Source organism: Rhizophagus irregularis, chromosome 15, assembly GCF_026210795.1.
Source record: "Rhizophagus irregularis chromosome 15, complete sequence".
In the NCBI taxonomy this organism is placed as follows: Eukaryota; Fungi; Glomeromycota; class Glomeromycetes; order Glomerales; family Glomeraceae; genus Rhizophagus; species Rhizophagus irregularis.
Window position 1 is genome coordinate 1816366 of NC_089443.1, and position 21606 is coordinate 1837971.

General features: G+C 28.6%; 6 protein-coding genes across 6 annotated transcripts; 4 read left to right on the top strand and 2 right to left on the bottom strand.

The window, feature by feature from the left end:
- Window positions 1-16: 16 nt before the first annotated feature.
- OCT59_007125 (uncharacterized protein) lies at window positions 17-3554 on the bottom strand (the record flags this gene model as incomplete). The annotated part of the gene is made up of 8 exons (XM_066146598.1): window positions 17-537; window positions 602-748; window positions 821-950; window positions 1086-1889; window positions 2211-2491; window positions 2572-2931; window positions 2992-3369; window positions 3440-3554. The coding sequence occupies 8 exons, from the start codon at window positions 3552-3554 to the stop codon at window positions 17-19; spliced, it is 2736 nt and encodes a 911-aa protein (XP_065998510.1).
- Window positions 3555-4147: 593 nt separating this feature from the next.
- OCT59_007126 (uncharacterized protein) lies at window positions 4148-5086 on the top strand (the record flags this gene model as incomplete). Its single annotated transcript, XM_066146606.1, has 5 exons — window positions 4148-4220; window positions 4303-4377; window positions 4450-4569; window positions 4640-4756; window positions 4821-5086. The coding sequence occupies 5 exons, from the start codon at window positions 4148-4150 to the stop codon at window positions 5084-5086; spliced, it is 651 nt and encodes a 216-aa protein (XP_065998511.1).
- A 51-nt stretch (window positions 5087-5137) lies between these two features.
- OCT59_007127 (uncharacterized protein) lies at window positions 5138-5903 on the top strand (the record flags this gene model as incomplete). The annotated part of the gene is made up of 3 exons (XM_066146614.1): window positions 5138-5224; window positions 5317-5549; window positions 5633-5903. 3 exons carry the CDS (start codon window positions 5138-5140, stop codon window positions 5901-5903), a joined length of 591 nt encoding a protein of 196 aa, XP_065998512.1.
- A 7076-nt stretch (window positions 5904-12979) lies between these two features.
- On the bottom strand, window positions 12980-14499 carry OCT59_007128 (uncharacterized protein; the record flags this gene model as incomplete). Its single annotated transcript, XM_025329071.1, has 4 exons — window positions 12980-13274; window positions 13347-13576; window positions 13647-14419; window positions 14481-14499. The coding sequence occupies 4 exons, from the start codon at window positions 14497-14499 to the stop codon at window positions 12980-12982; spliced, it is 1317 nt and encodes a 438-aa protein (XP_025164178.1).
- An 828-nt stretch (window positions 14500-15327) lies between these two features.
- Window positions 15328-17944, top strand: OCT59_007129 (uncharacterized protein; the record flags this gene model as incomplete). The annotated part of the gene is made up of 5 exons (XM_066146627.1): window positions 15328-15525; window positions 15613-15946; window positions 16024-16142; window positions 16523-16826; window positions 17103-17944. 5 exons carry the CDS (start codon window positions 15328-15330, stop codon window positions 17942-17944), a joined length of 1797 nt encoding a protein of 598 aa, XP_065998513.1.
- A 171-nt stretch (window positions 17945-18115) lies between these two features.
- OCT59_007130 (uncharacterized protein) lies at window positions 18116-19705 on the top strand (the record flags this gene model as incomplete). The annotated part of the gene is made up of 3 exons (XM_066146633.1): window positions 18116-18353; window positions 18420-18716; window positions 19551-19705. The coding sequence occupies 3 exons, from the start codon at window positions 18116-18118 to the stop codon at window positions 19703-19705; spliced, it is 690 nt and encodes a 229-aa protein (XP_065998514.1).
- Between the last annotated feature and the right edge of the window lie 1901 nt (window positions 19706-21606).

Genomic DNA, 21606 nt, shown 5'->3' on the forward strand with positions numbered 1-21606 from the left:
TAGAATTAATAAACAATTAAACAGCATTAAACAAATACAAATTTCTCATATACAAATTGTTTCTAAAGTCGTGGTTTCCCCCAGCACATTCACCATCTTTGCAATCATGAACGAAATGTACAGTATTGACTGCATTAACTAGAGAAATAGAAAAGATTCTTCGCCAATTATTTGCCGTTTGCAATCGATATACTGGGCAGCCAAGTTTTGTACGGTTCATATCTTCAAACCAATCGATGATAATGAAAGTAAAACGGAAATTATTCTTTTGATGATAAAATATTGCTCGTATAACCGCGAAACTACCTCCAAATTCTTCGGTATTGATTGTGACAATATCTCCAACATGCAAACGGCATTGAACAATATCATCATTTTCTTTTATATAAAATCTTGCATATTCGAAGAATACAGGTGAACTGTTTTGGTTCATAGAATAATCCTCTAAATCTTCATATGCTAACGCCAATTCCGCTTGAAAATTTAACAATAGTGATGCATCAACATGTCTTCGAACAATACGCTTTTTTAAATAAACTTTAAACACAGTTTAGTAAAAATATTTATTTCAATATGAATACAAATTGTTTATTCATCTTACCTTCGTCTGCATCATCTTCAATATTAACTTCACCTTTTATGATGAACCAGTCACTCATCATGCGCTGCAAGTGGTGTGGAAGATTCATAAAACCATGGTTTGATGTGGAAAAGCGCATATCTATACCACCATCTAGTAAATGACGCACTGCAAATAATGTAGTATAGTGTTTTAATAGATCCAGACTCACATTTTTTAGGTTTGTTCGTGGCACAGCACTTTTTAATATCCGATGCATCATCTCCTTTGTTTCAACGCTAGTATTCAATAGTGTTGCATAACTTTTTGCATGTTGCATAAGGTGAAAATTGACGTGTAGATTCGGAAGATTTTCAAAGTCTTTAAACGCCTAATTAATTCAATAATTAGTATTATACACTTTGTATGAAATGTTTTACTAATAAATTATAATGTGAAATTTAACAAATCATAGTAATGAGATTACAATAAATATATATCAAACAATTTTAGTCATATAATATACCTGTGATAAGAGTTTTCGTTCATTATCCAAGCATTTACGCAGTTCAGCATAATCTTCTTCTGTAAAGGAACTTTTAAATACCATAGCCATTGTTTTTGAAACTAATATCCAACACTTCACCCAGAGTTTTATTGCCAAATTACTGCGAGAAACATCCATTCGCATCTGAAACTTCTCAATTTCGGATTGTTTGAAATGCTGAGGTTTTAAGAATCTATTAAGTATAAATGGAATCACCATAGCCAATCGCAAACAATCAGACATCATAAAACTATCTATGTGGGAAATTGGATTTGGCAATTTATGCCAGGTTCTTGGATACTCAAAATTTTTCCAAGTTATGATAAATTTTGACTTTCCTTCTGGCAAAAGAGCATCAATTGTTATTTTAAGAAACCTCAGAACTTTTCCAGCAGTGGCATGATAAGCATCTTGAGGTGATTGCAAGTGCCTTTCCCATTGCAATTGACTGAGTATTGGTGGTTGCAGATGTAAACCATATTCAGTAGCAAGATTTTTACATTCTGACAATGTTGATGCTGCACATATTTCCTCAAATTGTTTATCTGATTGTTGATGATAACGAGAGATAAGTTGCAAGTCAACATCAGATGTTAAAGAATCTTTTGTTGCATTGCAGGTGCGGCAACCTCTATTTGCACCATGCCGTTTCACACCAGCCAAATCATTGCCTTGTACCAAATCGCTAGTGATATCACCTAAACTCGCGATCACAAGACACTCTTTTCCTTGGATATTCATAATCTTGCCTTTCTCTAATACTTTCATTTCTGCAATGAAAGGCTTTATAAATTCATCAAAAGAACCACCAAAAGGCACAAAGCCAAGAACAAAGTGATTCTTAAGGTATCTTCTTTCGTAAAATGGCATATTTCCGACCTGTATGTAGACACCCCCTAGTGAATGATAGACGTTACGGAACGTCCCAAAGTCATCATAATACAGGTCAATGAATAGCTTATAAACTGGACGATTTGTTACTGGTTCTTCTAATAGTGCAAATTCAGAAGGATGCTGATAAGAGTATTTAACATCTCTTAATTTCCAGTGGTCATTATATTTGTAAAGAATTTCGCGAATTTTAATTGAATGTCCATTGCTAACATTATCATAAAGAATACTGATCAATACAAGTTTAACTATTGCTTGTAATTCTACAATTGCAATTGCATTATCCATTTCTCTGTCAAAAAACCAGACCTCGCCTTCTCGTGATCGCTCTTTTCGGCTATTACTTTGCAGATTTTTTGGCAACTCTTCGTATCTTAAGATACGTTGGATCTTGATCTTTAGCCTGTTATCTTGCTGGATAATGGCTAATACACGACCAAATCTTCTTTCATTAGATTCTTTATATATTACGAAATCCCCAGAGTGATATGTTACTATGAAAGAAATTAATTAAGTACAAACTAACAACAAATGACTTTACAAAGAAAATTTATCATCAATAGTAGGACATTACCATTAGCAATTATAATAGATGATTGCCCAAATCTTGATGATTCCTTCCAGATGTTTCCATGCCAAAGTTCTTTATTATTTGCAACTTCTTGGCCTGGTCCAAAATACATCTTGTTAAATAATGAAGGATTGTTTAGAATTTGACAAATAATGTCAGATATAGATAAAGAATATGCTCTTCCAATCTTCTTAGACGTGGATGGAGTCTTCTTGTCAGAAATGTGAACTCTACGAGATTTGATTGGAAGTAACGGCAATCGTTGTCTGTACTTTCTAAACCGTCGACTGTTTGGTATGACATCTTCACTCCTGAACTGTGGATGACGAATTATATCCACTAATTCATCGTATGCACGGGTGGCTAATAAAAACTATTATGAGTCAAATTATTATTCAAAATTAATAAAAAAATTCAACTTACAGATGTTATGTTTTTGCATCCAGCAAAAAAATAATACTTCTGTAATATTGCTAAAGTATGGTGCAAAATCACCAAAATTTCGTGGCATTTGTTCAGTACTGAAAGACTTATCAACATTTATTTCATCATCAAAATCTTCTTCATTTGTGACTTCATTTTCATCAGGATCTTCTTCACTTGTGGTTTCATCTTCATCGTCACTTGCAGTTTCAAGATCTTCGCTTGTGACTTCATCTTCATCATCACTTGTGGTTTCAGAATTTTCTTCACTTGTGACTTCAGAATTTTTTTTACTTAACTTTTCATTTATCTTCTCGTCATTATATATATCCATTTGAATGAAACCATTATTACTAGTAGTGGACATATTATCATCTCCTAGAATTGAAATATCAATATATTAAAATACTGCTAATACATATCAATTTTAAAATTAAATAATACTCACCATCCACTTCAGTATATCTTTCTTTAGTAGAAAATTGTGAAGATGCATTAAACACATAACGTTGTCTAATATAATTGCGTTGTTTATTAAAGGAAATATAGCGATTGCGAAACATAATTTTATCAGAATGAAAAAAAAGAAAAAAAAGAGAAAATGGACATTCAAATATTTCAACTTGTTTTCGCATTTAGTTTAAATAAAGCTTATTTATATATTAGTTTAACTTATATTATTTTAGCTTAATTACGCGTTAACATTTTTATAGTAATTTATTTAACTATTATTAGACTATTATATGATAAGCAAAAATTTACGCGACAAACTATTTTAGCTTAATTACGCGTTTTTCATAGCAATTTATTTTTTAACTATTATTAGACTATTATATGATAAGCAAAAATTTACGCGACAAACTATTTTAGCTTAATTACGCGTTTTTCATAGCAATTTATTTTTTAACTATTATTAGACTATTATATGATAAGCAAAAATTTACGCGACAAACTATTTTAGCTTAATTACGCGTTTTTCATAGCAATTTATTTTTTAATTATTATTTAAACTATTATATAATAAAAGGTTAATTAATAAAGTCTGGTTTTCTTTTTTTTTACATTATAAATAATAATATTTTATTAATAAATATAATTGTATCAGTTTCCTTCTTTAAATTACAACCGTTATTTTTATTTTACAAATTAATCTTCTATGGCGGATAAAACTACTATTAAACGTGGTCGAAAGAAAAAGCAGCAGGAGGGACCAAATAATGAACCTTCTGGTAATTTTCTTTTGGGTATCTTTGCTTTAATCGGCAAGGCTTGTGATTATTTTGTTTACGCCTTTTGAAACTGAAATCCAAGTACCAGTTACCAAAACTCCTGTTAAACGTGGTCGAAAGAGAAAGCAGCAGGAGGAGCCAAATAATGGACCTTTTGGTATTTTTTTGGGGTATTTTTTGCTTTAATAGATAAGGCTTGTAATCACTTTATTCATGCCTTTTTATTTAGTTCTAAATACTGAAATCCAAGTACCAGTTGCCAAAACTCCTGTTAAACGTGGTCAAAAGGAAAAGCAGAAGGAACTTACTAATGAACCATTAATTATTAGCGATGACGATCATCTTTCATGTTAATGTTTGCTTTAATTGATAACTGAAGGCTTGCGAATATATTGTTCATGCTTTTTTCCTTCCTTTAGTTCCAGAACCAGTTAACGAAAGTCCTAATAAGCGTGGTCAAAAAAAACAACAGAAAACCGTTATTCCTTCAAGTTCAGTTAATGAACTTTTATACAGTAGTGATGATGATCTCACGGGTAAGTTTCTTCAATCGATTGATTAGTAAAGCTTATTATATTTTATTCACAATTTCTCCTTTAGATGAAAATCGAGGCAATGATTGTAATGATAATGTAGACATCAGACGCAAAGATGCTACATTTCAATTATCATTATCTCCAGTTAGTTCACCTCCAAGAACTCTTACGTCAATAACAAAAAACATGAATACTAGTAACATATTCACTCCATTTCGTGATATGTCAAACAATGCATCTGGAGCTGTCAATAGTATGCCTGGATCTATTGATCCCGAACTTCCAACACCTTTTCGTGAAATGGGCACTATCCACCAACTCTGTCTATAGTTATGTGCTAATCCGAGTGTCTTACAATTTGCTTACAGCTTGTATTTATCGATGCAAACGCCAGTCGCAAACAGTTCATCATTTGTACCATGTGTATCTGCGCCACCACAATTGCAACAAGAACAAGCTCAAGACAAAGTAATATTTTAATAGATTCTATTCAAATTGATTTTTTCAGTTTATTTTATTTTAAATTTTTAATTAACCCACATTTTTATTTTAAATTACAGACAAAAATTGGCCGTGACTTTTTGGAGGAATTAAAATGCCTCTTCCTTCGGGTCCGTGATCCTCCAAAAAGTGCACTTGAAGAATTAGTGCGAAAAATCGTCAAATGTGATCTTAATTCGGCTGATGGTATCGAATGGCTTCGGTTAGCCAATAGGAATTTTGGCGATTTTCGCAACAAATTTATTGATGGGATAGAAAGATTAATCAATTCCTTTAAGGAAAGATTGGAAAGGTTAGTACTATTTAGAAAATGCTTATAGAAGTTGTGTGTAATCTTACAATAGTTTTCTAATCAGTTTTAACAATTTTTTATAGTGATCGTCTGCCGCAAAAGGAGGAAATAAGTGCGTTCATTGATGATACTGTTGTAATGAACGTCTTGCAGAGGTGGTTGAATGCCACAAAGATAGATGAGTTACGCTCAAAAAACTCTCTAAACATTTTGCGCCAGTTTATTCGGAAGGCATTTGTTGTCAATTATGTATCCAGAGATACTGACGCTACCAAAGCCCTAGATATATTAACGCAAAAAATTGCCGTACCATCACGAAATGGCAATAATTTCGCGAGCAACTTGAAAATTTAATTATTTTCAGTTATTATTCATTGGCATATTTATTAATTTAATTTTTAACTATTATTTTTTATATTTGTAAACATTTAATTTCGCTTTTATACTTAAAAAAAAATATTATTAATTTGCTCTTTTTATTTAATTTTCTCATGTTTTTCAATAAAAAATATATCTAAAAAAAATTAGTCATCCATCGTTGAATATTCGCCAATACATTGTAAATTTTTATTTAATTTTTTTCATGTTTTTCAATAAAAAATATATCTAAAAAAATTAGTCATTCCATCGTTGAATATTCGCCAATACATTGTAAAAAAGTTTCAGATTAATTTATTCGGCTAATTTTAAACGCTAAGAACAATTTCTTAAAAATGATAATTATAATTTGTCACAGCTTTGCTACTAATTCTCAACCGAATTTGCTACGATTCGTGATGATTTCGTTATGATAACATGCAGTAACGTGATCGATACGAATTTCTTACGAATCAGAGTCGTTCATGTGACGACTTAGTAACAAAATACCAGGTTTCTGCAAAGTTGTTGTTCTGCCTGTGCCCTTGGGCAGTCTCCGACTGGTCTGTATTGCCTTTTCCCTTTCATATTCACATGGCTTGTTCATGCCCTCATATCTCTGAATGTTTTTCCACATCTTTCACATGGAGGAATCATTGCTACTTTATCTTGTAGGTTGTATCTAGTATCCTTTCTATATTCAATTCAAAAAATTTTTTTTGTATTTTTAATTAATTGCTTCCGTTATTTTTCTTTCATGCCAGAGCTTTGAAGCTAGCCTGTACTGACCGCAGGGGATGCAAATTTGTAATACAGAATTTGTCCCATTACCACAATTTTTATATGGCATTGGTAGTGTAGACCCTTTTCTTAACACAAATGCATGCTTTCTGCAGTATTGATTTTTTGTGGGTCGGGTACAATATTCTTTTGTTCCTTTTACTAGCCAATGGCATGGTATATTGCCAGTCTTTATTATAGTGTTTTAACCTTATATATTAGAGTACAATTTCAATTTCGCATTATTGTCTCGTTTCTTACGTGATACTCAGTTCAGGGTATCATGTGGATCATCTACGAAGTAAGAATCATGTTATCATAGTATTTTGTCACACAAAACCTAATCATCATATATTTTAGTCATTTCCTCGTTACAAAAAATACCACATAAAAAACACACACAAAAACTAACAAAAAAAAACTAACACAAAACTAACACAAAAAACTAACACAAATCCTGTGTAAAAAAACTAGCATAATTACTAACATGAAAAAAAACTAACATAAGACTGGATGTGCCTTTATTGCGGTTTTCAGAAATGTTGGCATTGATAGATTTTCCATATATTGTATATTTTGTGTTTTTGTGTTTTTCCGGACATTTTTGATGACAATTTCTGGACATTTTCCAGATATTTTCCGGACAAAAAAGAACACAAAATACAAAACACAAATACAATATTTTGTCTGTAAAATATCCGGAAAATATCTGGAAAATGTCCAGGCAATGTCCAGAAATTGTCATCGAAAATGTCCGGAAAAAAATTATATTTTGTTTGTTTTTTTCTGTCCAGAAAATATCTGGAAATTGTCCGGAATTTGTCATCAAAAATGTCCGGAAAAACACAAAAACACAAAATATACAATATATTGAAAATCTATCAATGCCAACATTTCTGAAAACCGCAATAAGCAGTCTCCGACTGAAAGATGAGTATGAGTAAACAGAGTAATCTAAGCAGGCATACGTGGACAGGCGTGAGTGGGTATAAAAACGATATTATAATATTAAAGCATATGAGTGGTGGACATGTGCGTTGCTGAGCCTCAGCAACACACAGGGTATGCTTTCATTTTTATTAGCAATGCATGCACAATAATGTTTTTATTATATGAAAGCAAAAAAGTAGGGGAGGGCGTGTTACTTGCGGCAACATTGCAAAGATGCTTTCATTTTTTTATAAAACAATAAACGAAGAAGGGGAGTAACCATGTGATATGTAGGCATAGAGGCTATTATAATATGAAAGCAAATCAAGGTGGACATGTGTGTTGCTGAGCCTCAGCAACACACAGGGTATACTTTCATTTTTGATAGCAATAAACGAAGGAGGGGAGTGAAAAAATTGTCATGCCCCAAAGTTAAAGTTGGGGAGAACGAAAAGGGCTTCTTCCCCAGTTTTAACTTTGGGGCAAAAAAAATGTAGTACTCTAAGTTAAAGTTGGGAGAAAAAAAAAAGTTAACTTCCCAGTTAAATTGGGGAGAAAAAAGATAACGTACCCCATAGCTAAAGTTGGGGAGAAATAAAGGTTTCTTCCCCAGTTTTAACTTTGGGGCGAAAAAAATGTAGTACTCTAAGTTAAAGTTGGGGAGAAAAAAAAAAAGTTAACTCCCCAGTTAAATTGGGGAGAAAAAAATAACGTACCCCATAGCTAAAGTTGGGGAGAAAAAAAGAAAAAATGCCCCAAACTCAGATAGGGACAAAAAATGAAAATCGGGCTTGTACATATGACATCTCAAAATTAAAAAATCAGCTTAAAAATAATTTATCCACGTTTCAAAAATTTAATAATAAAGCGCAGGAAATATTCGGTATAAAGTTTTTTAGAAAGCAAGATTTTGTTACTTATGCAGAAAAATTGGCAGTGATGGAATTAAAAAGTTGGACCGAACTAGCAACTTTTTGATTTCCAAAAAAAAAGGAACTCTTTCTTTTTCTTTCTAACAGTTCTTTTTTTAGATGGCATTTCAGCTCTTTGAATGTGGTATTTAGTTAAATTTCTTTTTTTCTTTAATTTATTATTTTCTTTAATGAAACATTAGCTAATGTTTCATATTTTTTTTCTTTGCACGTTTCCCCTTTGGAAATGTTGAAGGATGTGCGTGGTAAGTTTAAAATTACTTACTCGAACTTTGATTTTAATTGAAGGAATGGTTTATTAAACGTTTCACCTACTTTCTTTTCTTAGGTTTCAGGATGGGCTTCTGGGAAAAAATAAAAAAAAAGCGCTAAGTTTTGCACAAAACTTAAGTTTATTTTTTTAAAAAAAAAGAAACATTATATTAACGTTTCTCTAAAATTTAGTAGGGACTGGGACTTCTGAAAAAATGAAGGACTAAGTTTCGTAAGTATCGAAACAGTTTTTTTTGCTCTTCTTAGTTTTTTTTGTTAACTAAGAAATGTTATTTTGTAGAAACTTTGTTTACTGATAAGTTTCGAGGGTAAAAATGATTACCTTTGTAGCCATTTCTTTACTTTTTTGCAGGATTTAGGTTTACATTACAACAATAGAATATTTCAACATAGAATAAGTCAACTTGTTAGAATGGAATGGATGAGCTGGGTAAGTTTTGGATTCGAAACTTTAATTGAGTTTTTTTTAAAAAATGGCTTGTAACAAGTATTTCTTATTTAATTTATATCATATAACATGACTGATTGCAATGAAATACAAGCTTTAATCATTTAATGACTAATTATGCATGCCAAGTGCCTGACTTTGTTCAATCGAGATGTAAGTTTGCGGATATTCAATTATTAATTTTTGCTGAATGACTACCAATCTCACAAATTAAACGAGATGCAATTTATTAATTCTTTATAATGTATTTGTTGAGTTTATAAAATATTGAAAACATGAATATTTAATAATATTTACAGCTTCAATAGTAACTGTATAGACTAATGCAAATTTTTGACTAAAAGTTATACCATTTTATCACTATTTCGTTTCTATTTTTGTTGAAAAATATAGATTTCTATAAAGTAGTTATTGAAATTATATGGTACGAATAATCGACTTAAACTATTTATGGTTTTTAAAATAATTTTCTTATAAAACCCATTTTGATATTTGTATTTTGTTGTTTTTTTTATATAATAATAAAAGGTTTATAAAATCTAATTGTTCTAATTGTTGGCACAGTATCACTTCATACCACTATGCTATAGTCCATACATGCATCCGTATATACTTTGCAGAAACCTCTGGTTTTCACAAAATATGTTAGATATAATCACTACATATTACCAACTGATGGTATATATATGTTCTACACATTTCAATACACGCAATATGTTTGTAATATTAATAAAATAATGTTATAATATTTTTAATATATTTTAAAATTCAAACTTAAACTAATATAATGTAGTAAATATTTTTGTAATATGAATAAAATAATTTTACAATATTTTTAAAGTATGTTAAAACATGTACTTAAACTAATGATATAGTGAATATTTTGAATATGTTGTTAATATATTTCAAATATATTGTTGATATATGAATAACATATTTTGAATACTTGTTGTTGATATACGAATAATATATTTTGAATATGTTGTTGATATATTAAAAATATATTTTGAATATGTTGCTGATATATGAATAACATCTTTTCAGAAACTATAAAATTTTTTCCGATGTTAATATGACCATGCTGATACGGTATCTCATATAATGATATGTCACGAGACACTTAACGGGTAAAAATAATGGAGTATCATTACAATATTATCACTTTATTACACAAATATTAAAAACATCACATTGAATTAATGTCACAATATATTGTTATCATAATTGCAATATTAATTTATTAACATGTATATTTAATATATAAAATACATTATATTATAAAATATATTATCTAATGTAAAATTATCTATACTATGATATGGACTTCAAAAATGCTGATGATTTACGCTAACTGTATTACTTAACTTCCTCTTGTTATAATTGGATAGCCACGGATTTTTAAGCGATCAACGTACTAAATTTCCGTTGACATAGCGCCCCTGGTGACACAACTATAACAAGGTGGGAATTTGATTTGGATAATGGTATCATCTGACATCGTTAAAATAAAAAAAGATATTTTTTCACTAAAAATTAATTACTAAGTTTCATAATTATATATACGAAACTCTAATCAATTTCTCCTATATGTCCAAATAAACTTTAAAAAAAAAGAAATTAATATATAAACTATAAAAAACTAAATAAAAATAAAAAGAAAACCTACTTAAAAGAGCGTATCTGAAGAGACAAAACTCATCTAAAATCACAAAAAATGAAATCATTAGATTAATATTTCGTTAAAATATAGAGTTTAAAAATATAAAAAAAAACATACTATAATCTTTTCCTATCAAATTTCCACGTGTTAAATATTTGAAAATTACAAAAAAGAGTAAATATTAGTAATTGTTTTGTCAAAAGAAATAATAATAGATGGTAAGAAAAACCTTACCTACTGAATTTTTCATGTCTAAATATTGTATTTCGTCTACAAAAGAAAAAAAATTTTAATTGTTTCATTAAAAAATTAAAGAAAAAAAGGTAAAATAAAAAGCCTAAAAAAAGAAAGGAATGAAACAACTTGAAAAGAGAAACTTACAAATTCATGTTTAGGGAGATTTGAAGCAGTTGTAAAAAAAAAGTGAAAAAAAGAAACAGGGAAAAGGGAAAGGGAGAAAGGGAAAAAGGAGCTAATAAAAAAAATAAGCTTAAAAAAGCTTAGTCTTTAATAATCAAACTGCAATCTGCGGATCATCGGTTCTTTCATCATCTGCCGCAGTAGTTTTAACAAAGCAATTAATACATAAATAATGAGAGTGTTAATATTTACAATCAAAAAATATTTAGTTTTTTAATATATTTTTTGATATACTGTGACAATACCTACAGTAGTGGCGGAAAATAATGATAATATCATGTGATTTGATCAGCATTGTTCATCATTTTCTTTTCAATAACAAAAATATTTTTTTTTACGTAATTTTTAACCTAATACGTGAGCTACAAAATAAATAAACAAAAAGTCATAAGATCAGCTAAAAAAATTTTTTTATCCATTTTTTTTTTAATAATACCGGAAAAACTAACCTTTGATGAAAAACGTTCATTTGTAAGCAATTTGTGGCCAATGGAATCCGTAATATACCCGAATTACATAAAATAACACATATTCCGAAGTCTACTTTATATAGATATGTCCAAAACTCAAAAATTCTGGTACTATTAAATCAAAACCACGTCCAGGAAGGCCTAAACTCTTACCCCAAAAAAACATATTCAACTCAGAAAATTAGCCAGGAGAGCTTTATCATGATAATTTAACTAAAAATTTTTTTCTAATGCTACAAGAATACTTGGAAGAAGGTGGACATTCCAATGACCCTAAGCATAGGGCAAAGTTGACAACAATTCTTCTTCAAAAAAGGTGTCCACGTGTGTTGGATTGGTCATCCTATTCTCCCGACCTTAACCCCATAGAAAATCTATGGGCAATAATGAAGAAAAGGTAGAAAAGAGGGTAAATCAACATATTGCACAAAAAAAACTGGTTGGATTAGATGATTTTTTTGTCAATTATTCAGTCAGAATGCGATAATCTTAATCCAGAACTCTTATCGAATTTATGTGCATGCATGAAAAAACATTTAGAAGAAGTTATTGAAAGGAGGGTCGTATAATTAATCATTAAAATTTTAGTTTTATTAACTTGTGGTATTATACTAAATGTCATTAAAGTTTTATGTAAATAAAATAAAAATTGGCCAAAAAATTTATAACTTTAAAATTATCATTATTTTCCACCACTACTGTATAATACGAATGTTGGAACAATTTGTTAAAAAAAAAGTATCATCACATTTAATTATAATTTACGTGTATTTTAATAATAAAGTAATGATACCTTGCAAAAATTCAAGGTTTCTGCAGATATTTTGAATAAGACATGTCATTGATATAAAAATAATATGAATTTGAGCTTAAATTTAAACTGAATCTTAATTTGCTAATAAAAGTATGCAAAAAATATCATTATCATTAGCTTATAAATATCATTACTATATATTACATCTTTGGTTCATAACCTGACGCTCACAAACTTGCAAATCATAATCCTGAACATTATTTTAAATTTTTCAATAAACAGACTAATATATGAATATACAGTTGTCTTATTTTAATGATGGTTACTTTGCAAAAAAAATAGAATTATGATATTTACTATTGGTTTAACTATTCATCAAACTTGCTATTTATGCATGTAATAATACTTAGTTCAAGAGTTCTCGTACTGGCAATGATTCAACTACTCCAAGCTTTGTTGGTATTTTTAAATCAATCGTATGTTCATCATATTTTTTGATAATAGGTTGGGTGTCTCTACTGTTTTTTTGTGCTATAATAACTGCTTTGACGACCTGCTGCATAAAGATACCAAGTTTCGTGATTATTGCTTCATCTTTTTTCAGTTTTTGTTGATCTGTAGCTTTTAAATGCATACAGAGAACTCGTCGCCAAACATCTTCAGTGATGAATTCATTTAATTCATCATATGGTTCTACAGCACTATTTTTAATAATGAGTTAATTTTAATAATTAAAAGTACTAATTAAATAAAAACTTTATAATAATACATACTTCTCATGTGTTACAATAAAATCATCTGCAAGTTTCACAACAGCAACATGAAATTTGCAACGATATGTATTATACCATCCACCTACATCTTTGAGTAACGCACCAATTCTAGAATCAGTCTTAGATATTTTGCATACACGTGAAATTAATTCTTCATATAATTCTTGTGTATTGTTTCTAGTACGAATGAAGAGTGCCTTGCATTCTTCTTGTAACTGAAATTTCTTATGCTAAATTTGAAATAAAGTAATAAATATTAAATATACAGTACATGAAATTATTGTTATATTATTTTGTTACCTGATCAATTTCAACAGGTGTTGATAAAAGCTCATAAGAAAATTGTTGTGATGGTAAAGCTGAATCATCACCTTCATCAGTTCTGGTCATCATTCCATTTCTAATATTTGCTGCTAAGTCTAAAATTCTTTTATGGTGTGCAAGCCAATATGCGATCTCGAACTCATTTTGAAATTGAGTTGGAATCGCAACATTTCCTATTTCTTGTCGTACTTCTTCAGGTTTTTTTTGTAATAGTGATTCTTGATTTTGTAATACTTGCATTTCTATAGAAGAATGTAAAGTACTATTTGTTGATGTCATTTCATGTTGTGATGCAATTGGTATATGATTTTTGGGGCTTGCTAAATTTGTAACATCAGGATTTTGACTTGTAGTTTCATCTTCTGATAAAATATTTGGTGATGATAATCGTGTTGTTTTTGTTGGAATTGAATTTATAATTTCAACATCACTTGATGAATATTCCTCTAATGGTTCTTGTGAATTTCTTTTTTGTATTGTTTTTGTATGATGGTTTAAATCTTTTGATTGTTCCTGCTGACTTTGCAACTTTTTAGTTGAACTTCGAGTTCTTCTTGGATTAGTATCACGTTTTTGTACTTTCTTTTTCTTTGTTGAAGGCGAATTTATAACAGTTTCATCATTTAAAGAATCTGCAAGCAAAATAATATTAATAAAAATTGTGTTGCTATCAGAACCAAATGTCAATAATGTACTAGTACTACCTGATTGTATTTTTGTTGTTGTAATATCTTTAGGTACTATTAATCCTATAATAAAAGTCTGTTAAAACAAATAAATAATATAGAATACTAGAAATTATTAACTTACTAAATCTTTTTTTAGACATGATATAATCAAATAGTGTAAAGAAAGAAATGATTATTGATATGGAATTTATTAAAAGAATTTAGTTTTCTTCGTAAAATAACTTATACTGTATATATATAAAAATTTAGATTTAATCATAAAGGATTTTAAATCTATTTATATTTTTTAATATGAGCAGAATGGTCTATTAGTAATCATATTGTAAATTAAGGCTGCTCCAAGCCAATTCTTTGTTTAACATAACATAGGGGCCCCAATCTAGGGGGGAGGGGAGGACAAAAAATAATATATAAAATACAATACATAACCAGAATTACCATTAATATTGGCCAAAATTTTGACCAAAAGAGTGAGCAAAAATTTTGGATGATAATTCCGGCCAATACTTAAAGATTTGTATAATTCCGGCCTAAATTACATGTATTTTTTTTACATAAAAAATCCAAAAACAGGGGGGAGGGGGTTATGTTAAACGAAAAATTGAATTGGTGCGGCCTAATTGAATAATAAATATTTTGTTATTGTATATATTTTAATAAAGGATGGCGTCAAGCATATTGTAATTGCATGAGTTATTTCAAAACTTTTATTGATTTTTAGTATAAACGGAATTTAAAAAATTAGATAATATGATAACATTAATTAATTATGGTGTAATTTAATTTTAATATTTCCTGATTTAGGTATGAAGGATTATCATTGAAGATTTAGCTTACTTTTAACTACTAATACCAATAGTTTATCGTATATAAAAGTTTATTAAAGTTTAAAATATCTTGCTAATTTTTATCTTAATTTTTACAAAATAAAAATAATTGTTTTTTAAAAAAAAATCAAAAAATAATTAATGAACCGCTCAAAAAGAATTACTCGTGTATATGCATCAATCCCAAAGCTACGTGTTAGAGCAACTAATAAACAGCGTGATGATGAATATGGAATATCTTCTATATCTAATAATGTTTTAGCATATAGTAGGCCGGAAAATGCTAATTTGCTTTCTGAAGAATCAACAGTTAGCCACATTCCATTATTAAATGATGAGGTTAGTATAAGGTATTATATTATCTACAAAATAATATTAATGCATTAATAAACACTTTTCAATTGTAAAAATCATTTCACTAAACAGCAGATACAATTACTTAATGATGTAGAAGTTGCTTCAGTAAATTATAATAATGAAGTTTTAAATGATGGTGATAATGAAATTTTGGTTAATAATGGTAATGACGTTTTGGATAATAGTGAACCAATATTTAATGCTATGGACGAAGAATTTGTAGGTAATGGTGAACCATTACTTGATATTGTAGAAGATTCGGAACCAGAAGAAGATCCATTAATAAATGCCGAAATTTTAGAAGAATCTTCCAACTTTAAGGGTTTTGATGGTGAATATGGCCCATACTTCCCAAACTTCACATCAGCAATGCTTTTTATCTGGATTACCAAACACATGATTTGTAAGTGATATTATTAATAAATTATTTTAGATAAAAAACTATGCAAGTAAAATTCTTAATATACTGGTTTTTTGTAGCAACAAGTGCATATGAGGATCTTGCAAAGATCCTCATACATCCCAAATATCAAAAAGAAGATGTTACTACAAATATCCGACAAATTCGCAAATGGAGAAACAGATTACCTTTGGCTAAAGTATGCCAGCATGATGTACCTCTCCATATGCAACGGATACCATCTACATATGAATCTATTAGAAAGGCATTTACCATCTCACCTTTAACACACCTGGAACGCATTTTAAACAACCCAATACTCATGTCAAATATGTATTTTGGTCCAGGAGTAGTCACAAATGAAAGGCGAGAATTTTGGCATGGAGAATTTTGGCAGGATTCACCTATGTTTGGAGAAAATGAAATAAGAAGCAACAATAAAGGTTGGTAATAATTTAACTGTTATTTATTAAAAAAAATTGTTCAGTTTAATGACTTTAATATAAATTATAATAAAAAAAACTAATCAGCTTTTTTTTAGTATACAAAGCAGGTGATTATTTAGTATATTATAAACAGTCATCAACATATATGTGTCGAGTTCGTGGTGTAGTAGTTGATGAAACAGATGGTAATATGCTAAAATTAAAGGTTGATCAACTCTTCTCACATGAAAATCTTCCAAATTGTCGCTCTACTGATAATCGGCATATTCGTGGAAATGGTAAGGAGTTGTGGTTAGTTGAAGGTGAAGCAAAATTTATTAATCCACAAAATATAGAACGACACATTACTGTTTGGTTACGTGATATGCCAGAACCAGAAGAATATGATTATTATATTCAAGAAATTGTATATTTCTTCAATGGCAAATGGAAATATCGTAATATTATAATGAGACACCACTTACCATATGAATATATTACAATTACACAACCACCACCATCTCAACGGCATTTGCCTATCATGAAAATTTTTCTTGATATTTATGTTGATGATTTTGGTACATTTAGGAATGTTTACCACTCACTAGGTGGTGTGTATTTGCAAATTGGTAATATGCTACAATCACATCGGAAGTCACTTAAAAATCATTTTTTAATTGGTTTTGTTCCATTTGGAGCAAATTTTGAAGATTTCATTAAACCAATACTTCAAGATATAAAACGTCTAGAAAGTGGCTTGGTTATGAAAACAATAAATGGTGATGTCTGGATAATTGGTGGACTTGGATGTGTCACAGCAGATCTCCCTCAGGGAAATGATATAGCAGGTATAAAACGTCATGGAGCAAATCATGGTTGCCGAACATGTAATGTTTCACATGATCAGCTTACTAGCCTAAATTATAACTATATAGAGAATGCACGTTTTAATCAACAGACAGAAGAACGTCTTATAGAAATCAAAAATCAATATGCAAAAACAAGAAAGGAGCAACTATCTACTGAATATGGTATATCAAACCCTGGGTCTTTTAATGTACTAAAATGGGATCGACACATTCAAACACCACAAGATGCATACCATTCTATGGCTGGAAAAGCACGAACACTTTTAGAGGCAACATTCAATGTCTTTAACGCAATTGGCGAAAAGGAATTTTTAAAACATTGGAAATATATTGAAAAACCCACTAATTGGAGTCGAATGCCAAATCCAATACAACATCGGCAAAGTTTCATGTTTTCTGATGTATTAAGAATTACAATGTTGATGCCATTTATACTTAGACGTTTTTTAAAATCTCATCATATAAAAACAGAAGCTTTGAATAATTGGCATGAAAAACTTGGAATAAGGCAAAATTCAGCTGTACTGAAATTATGTTCTTGTTGGGCAATTGAAGCTAAATTATTAAAACTTGCATTTTCAGTTACTATAACAAATAATATACAACAAGAATTTCAAAGATTGCTTAAAGAAGAGCATGAAATACTCATTCAGGCAAGACAAAATTATTTTTTTCTTCATATTTTTAATAAAATAGTACTAAGCTAATAACTTTTTTTTATGAATTTCCATATTTCTTATTAGTTATTTCCAAATATTTTCACAAACTTACCCAATTTGCACATAAATGTTCATCTTTTACAACATATGTGCAATTTTGCCACCCTTGTAAACACTGCAGTTGGCATAAAAGAAATGGTGCATCGCATATTCAAGGCAATGGTTCCACATATAAACTGTAAAGTAGTTGAACTTGATCTTACCCGAAGATATAATACAGTGCAGGCACTACGACATCTCATTGATGGTTGGATAGATCCTCGCTTTAGTATAGAAACTAATGCATTAAACAATCTTACTAAAGATCCAATACTTTACTCAATATTATCAGACTGGTATGCTACAGAAAGTTCATTCACATTTACAAGTATTCAGAATAATGACAATGAAAGTGATGGTAAATATATTTAGTTATTTTATTATTGGAAAAATTTATTTGCTAATTTAAAACTAATTTTTATAGATATTACATTTGGAGTAAGCAACTTTAAAAATATTATTGATATTTCGCTTAAAGATCAATGGAGTGCCAAAAAAGTTGAGTGTAAAGGCATATCAAAAAAGTTGGATGATAATCATCCATTTTATCGAGATCTCTATAGAGCTTATGCAGATTATTTAAATTCAAGTGCGGCAATATTGAACAAAAATATGGAATTTTATAGTTCAATTTCATATACAGTTATTAAAGACAATCAAGAACCTGTACGATTAAAACTTCATATTGGCGATATTGTAGATCTAAATGAAGAATCTGAAGGTGTCGCATATGCTAAAATTGAATTCATTATTCAACATAAAGCAAACAATGGTCAATATTACACTTTTTTTTATTTAATTGGTTTCAGGCAACGAACTATGTTGATTCTATATCAAGATGCCCACTTTATAATATTCAGAAGCCAGAAGAATCACAATGGTTTCAAATTTTTCCAATCAATTTTATTGATCACGTGCCTCAAGTTCACTTTATTCACGATTGTAAAAGTACATGTAACAGTTGTAACACCAAGCATGATGAGGCTAATCGAAGTTATATTTTAAATAGTTTTTATTACACTGCAGTTTAGTCATTATATTGCTAACATTATTTTATATTACACTAGAGAAAAAATTCTTTCAAAAATCAAGTCGTACATGAATTTATTGGAGGAAATTTTTAATTTAAATTGAAATTTTTATCATACAATAATTATATTATTTTATTATTTTTGACACATGACTATTATATTATTTTGCTATTATTATTCTGTCTTTGATATATTTTCAATATATGATTGTTATATAAAATTGAATTTCTATTATATTATTGATACATATTTACCATATGATGGCTATATAAAATTAATATTTTGAATAATATTTTTATCATATTTCTGTCACGTATTTGGCATATAATAGCCATATAAATTTAACATTCATAATAATATTTTTACCATGTCTCTAACATATAGTTACTATATTAAAATAAGATTTTTATATTATATGTTCAACATATTGTTATCATATAGTTAAAACAAAGATAACATAAATATGAATATCATATGTCTGGTATATTTTAAAAATATCGTTAACATATTTTTTATATTGATAGGGTTTCTGCAAAGTACACCACGTTTAAAAAGAGGTCGTGTTACACTTTCACAACTATCTTCCACCAGGAAGACTCGAAGCCAATCACTAGCATCCGCATTACAAGAAAACCCCCTTCCAACCATGACCCAAAACGAAACCTCTAGTGAAACTTAAATAATAAAATTTATTTTCTTATTCTTTTTTAAAAAAATATATATATATATATTTTTAACCATATAATTGCTGAGCATAAAAAAGTTAATAATAAACAAAAAAGGTATCGGAGATTGCATTAAACTTATTTTCCTTTATTAAATATATAAAATTTTTCACATTAATTTTTAATTTATTGTATTTTTTTTTAAATAATAAATAAAATTAAAACAATACATCAAATGAAACAATTTATTTTTCTTCATTATTCTAATGATGATTTACAACATTTATGATAATCTCGTATAAACAAATGCATTCTTACATTTCTAAAATTTACGATCTTTAATTATTTTAATATTAAAAAATAATATGCTCCGATCCCTGATCATTGATCCCGTGATGCTATTAATTAATACGCTCGAATTTGTCCCCGTCAGTCCCGTGTTCTGTGGTGGGTACTGAAAAAAAAAAAATACTGGCTAGTTATATATTAAATTTTTGGTAATGTCGTACAGCATACAAAAAGGTTGTACAAAAAAAGTCACATAACCTGCGGCGATCTACAGATCTATCGTTATGTTTTTACGTTCAAAAAAATAAATAAATTTGGTTAAATTTAGTGTAAGTTAATTAATAAAAGAAAAATAAATTTGTCAGTAATATCTGATTGATATATTGACCTAAATTAAAAGTTTCTCATAAAATTAATCATGGAAAAGAATTAATATTCTCAGAATATCAGTTGCTATAGCAAATTAACCATTTTATTAAACTAATATTTAAATTATATGGTTGTCTTTTAGACATAGTAACTAATTAGTGAACCAAAAAAATTAATTTTTTGACATTGATTGATTAGTTTAAACCGGGCGTTGTAAATTTATTATGTTCCAGATCATATTTATCCATAGTTATAAATATTGTTAGTATAAAAATAATTGCTTTTTATTATTTTACGTGTGTTTAGAATATTGAAATTTTTTACGTATTGTAAGCGAAGAATTATTAAGTATTACAGTAAATGATAAATTGTACGGTTATTTAACGATAGTTCAAATTCTAAAAATAAAAAATGTTCAATGAAAAAGCTTTCTTAAAACTTTTATTTTAATTGAGTGATTAATTAATTTCTTTTATTATAGAAATACTAATTTATGATCATTGAAATTTAAAAAATCAAATCAAACTAAATAATGAATAACACCATTTAGGCGTATGTATATATTTATAAGTTTTAATCTATTCGACTTAATCGTTCATTTTAAACTTGTGGTTAGACAGTATTTATTTACAAATTAAAATCTATCACGTAATTTATAAATAACTGAATATATCAGATATACAGAATCGTTTTAGTTTTTAGGTGTCTTAGTTTTAGTTTCAACTTGACTACTTGAGATATTATATAATATTTTATAATAATAAAGTATAATAAATATTTTCTATATGGAAACTATAATATAAATAAAATTCAAAGATTTATTTTGTATCTACTGTATATCCATAAAAAAAAGCCTACAGTATATGGCTGATTTTTTTTCTCTTTATAAAAATAAAGTTGTCAGTTTTTCATATTTTATCTTATTTAAAATATAATTATGATAGATAATTTTTCATTTCGAAAAAAACAATAAACTTCTTTTAATGTGTACTACGTAAAATAATACCCCGTAAAAAGTAGCAACACCGAGGGTTTTAATAAATGTTACCGGCTAGCTGTATTGTGATGACAATAATAATTTCTTTAGGGAATGGTTCGTGAAACAATTCTAATTTTGGATAAATATTCATCGCGGTTTATTATCTCCGGTAAATAAAAGTATCTTTTTACTCCAAAAAGCACTTTTTTTTTTTTTACAAAGAAGCCAACATAAAAGGAGTAAGGCAAGGAATTTAATAATACATGTCGGCGTTTGATA